Below are 2,630 nucleotides of genomic sequence, written 5' to 3' on the forward strand. Positions count from 1 at the left end.
CAAAGCAGGTTCTATACTGAGACATCTTTCTAACTCATGGACACTTGGTTTGCTATATTTAAATTTATTTAAATTTACCTCTTTGTTTTTCTGTTTCTATTCTTATTTTCATTCTGCTTTTATTTTTCTTGGGTGTTTAGTGTGTTTTATCTGACTTGGATTCTTGTCATAAATTTTAAATTTTTAAAATATTTTTTAATTTTAGGTTTATTAGTTTTGTCCTTTACAAAATAATTATTGAGTCCTGGTAATGTTATTGCCCTCTGGAGTTTATGCCTAATTGGATGTGACCAGTTCTGGTTCCTCATTCTTTTTATTTCTCTGGTTTGCTTTTAAATTTGCTTCTCTGTTTCAATTTAATTAATGAGTTTTCTTTGCTTCTGCTTTTGTTTTGATTTCTTGAAGGGTCCTGGCTTTGCTTTGATTTCTTTGTTGTTCTAATTAGTTGGTCTAGTTTGGGGTATTGGTTTTAATTTTTTTGTGTTATTTTGAGATGTTTTTTCTCAATCATCTCTTCTTCCATTCATTTCCCTCCTTATTCCTCACTTCTCGGCTTTATCAAATAGCATCCGCAACACTGCTGTGCTGTGGTCTTTCTATTTTACTAAATTGTGAGCTAGGCATTGGTTTGGGGATCAAGGTTGGGTTTCTCTGCATGTACCATCGCGGTCTGGATTAAAGCTGCTTGTCTGTGTGGTTTTCATCTTGTCCTTTGTTCTTCCTCTCCATCCCCCTGATTCTGGTACTTTCCTCCCTCTTGTCTCTGTAAGTTTCTTTATCTCCTGTTTCCTTTCTCCCCAGAGCCTCGCTTCCTTTGGCAGTCTCATTGCCAGCCACCATGTACACTGAGAGTGAGGACAAGTCGTCAAAGCCCAGCGAAGAGACCTTCAGCTTGTTCGATGAAGAGGTGTTCACCAGGCAGTACACCGTCCTGAAGAACCTGAGCGAGGGCGGCAATAACGAACTGAGGCTCTCCTTGCACCGCCTCACGGGCACACAGGTTGTGGTTAAGGCGCTGATGAAGTCTGAGAGGGGGGCAGCACGGGCGCTAAGACTGTCGGAAGTCGAAATCATGAAGGTGCTAAACCACCCAAATATTGTTTCCCTTGTACAAGTGATGGAAACAAAACAGAACATTTACCTAATTATGGAAGAGGCCCAGGGAAAGTTGCTATTTCATCGAGTGCAGGAGGCCGGATACCTGAAGGAAGATGAAGCTAGGAGCATATTTATCCAGTTGCTCAGTGCCATATGCTACTGTCATGACAATGGAATCATTCACCGAGATCTGAAGCCTGACAAAATAATTGTGGATGAGCGGGGCCAGGTTAAGATAATTGACTTCGGGTTAGGTGCTAGATTCTTGCCTGGTCAAAAACTGAAAAGGCTCTGTGGAGGGTTGCATTTCATTCCTCCGGAAATATTCCTCGGCCGCCCATATGATGGGCCCAAAGTAGACATGTGGGCCTTGGGAGTACTTCTGTATTTTATGGTGACTGGGCTTGCTCCTTTTAAAGCGACCACCTTTTCGGAACTGAGTAAAAAAGTCTTGCAGGGAAGGTACTACATTCCATACTATCTCTCTAAAGACGTACGAAGTATCATCGGCATGCTGTTGACAGTAAACGCAAGGCAGAGACCAAGTGCTCAAGACCTCTTAAGTCACCCATGGCTTCAAGGAGAAAAGACTTTAACATTTCCTTCCAATGGTGATACCAGCTCCCCAGACCGTGACATAATGGTAGCCATGGAAAAGATTGGGTTTTGCTTGAAGGACACCATAGAATCATTAAAATGCAAAAAGTTTGATGAAACTATGGCTACATACCTCCTGCTGAGAGGTCAGGCATCTCAAAATGATGCTAGTGGTGTCCAAAGAAAGATAATGAAGCCAGGGGCGGCACCTATCCCTTCGAGAGCAGACCCTGACATTTTCCCTCTGCCTCTCAAGAGAAGGGCTAGCGAACCTTCCCTTCATTCAGTCAGATCCCCTGAACAACATTATCTAAGACAAAGGGGTGAGTCAGATGCTCCTGCCCTACCCAAGAAGTCAGCCCTTAAGGGAAGTGGTTACAAACGGTCCATGACCGCCCCTTGTCTGTCCTTTCAAAGAGACACTACAGTGAATGTAGCGACCACCAGCTGTTCCACTGGCTCCCCAGCAGAAAAGATTTTACATGACCCAGAAAGGGGTGGGACTTCAAGCTCCCCGCAGCCCAGGGGCTGGGCAAAATGGAAGAAAAGAATTGGAGCTTGTTTCCGGTCCCTTTGCTGCTGCTGCGTATCACCTCACAGAAAGGTGCGCCCACAGTAGTGAGAGGGCACCATCGGATGACAGGAGGCACAGGCATGGCTCAGGTACGTAGGTAGTTTTGCTTATTTTTTACTAATGTCTTACATATAGACAGTTCCTGATGAAGTTCTCGAGGTACAGTGAGTTACATCCAGTTGTATCTAGATCGTGTGGGATGTGGGTGCCAGTACAATTAAACACATGTACCATACTTTCTTACTCCAAGAGCATTGAACCAGGACACAAGCCCAATCAAATCAAACCAAACCAAATCAAACCAAGTTATTTACATGGCTCAGTTCACTGTCCCAAGCACAGGACTTGGGATAATCCAGGC

The 2,630-nt window shown here is 43.9% G+C and overlaps 1 protein-coding gene across 1 annotated transcript; it reads left to right on the forward strand.

Annotated features, from left to right (window-relative positions):
• Positions 1-838: 838 nt before the first annotated feature.
• LOC308432653 (sperm motility kinase Z-like) lies at positions 839-2,314 on the forward strand (the record flags this gene model as incomplete). Its single annotated transcript, XM_080932425.1, has 1 exon — positions 839-2,314. The coding sequence occupies one exon, from the start codon at positions 839-841 to the stop codon at positions 2,312-2,314; it is 1,476 nt and encodes a 491-aa protein (XP_080788551.1).
• Positions 2,315-2,630: the final 316 nt, after the last annotated feature.

The sequence above is a fragment of the Micromys minutus genome (genome assembly GCF_963924665.1).
Source record: "Micromys minutus genome assembly, chromosome: 18".
Taxonomy (NCBI): Eukaryota; Metazoa; Chordata; class Mammalia; order Rodentia; family Muridae; genus Micromys; species Micromys minutus.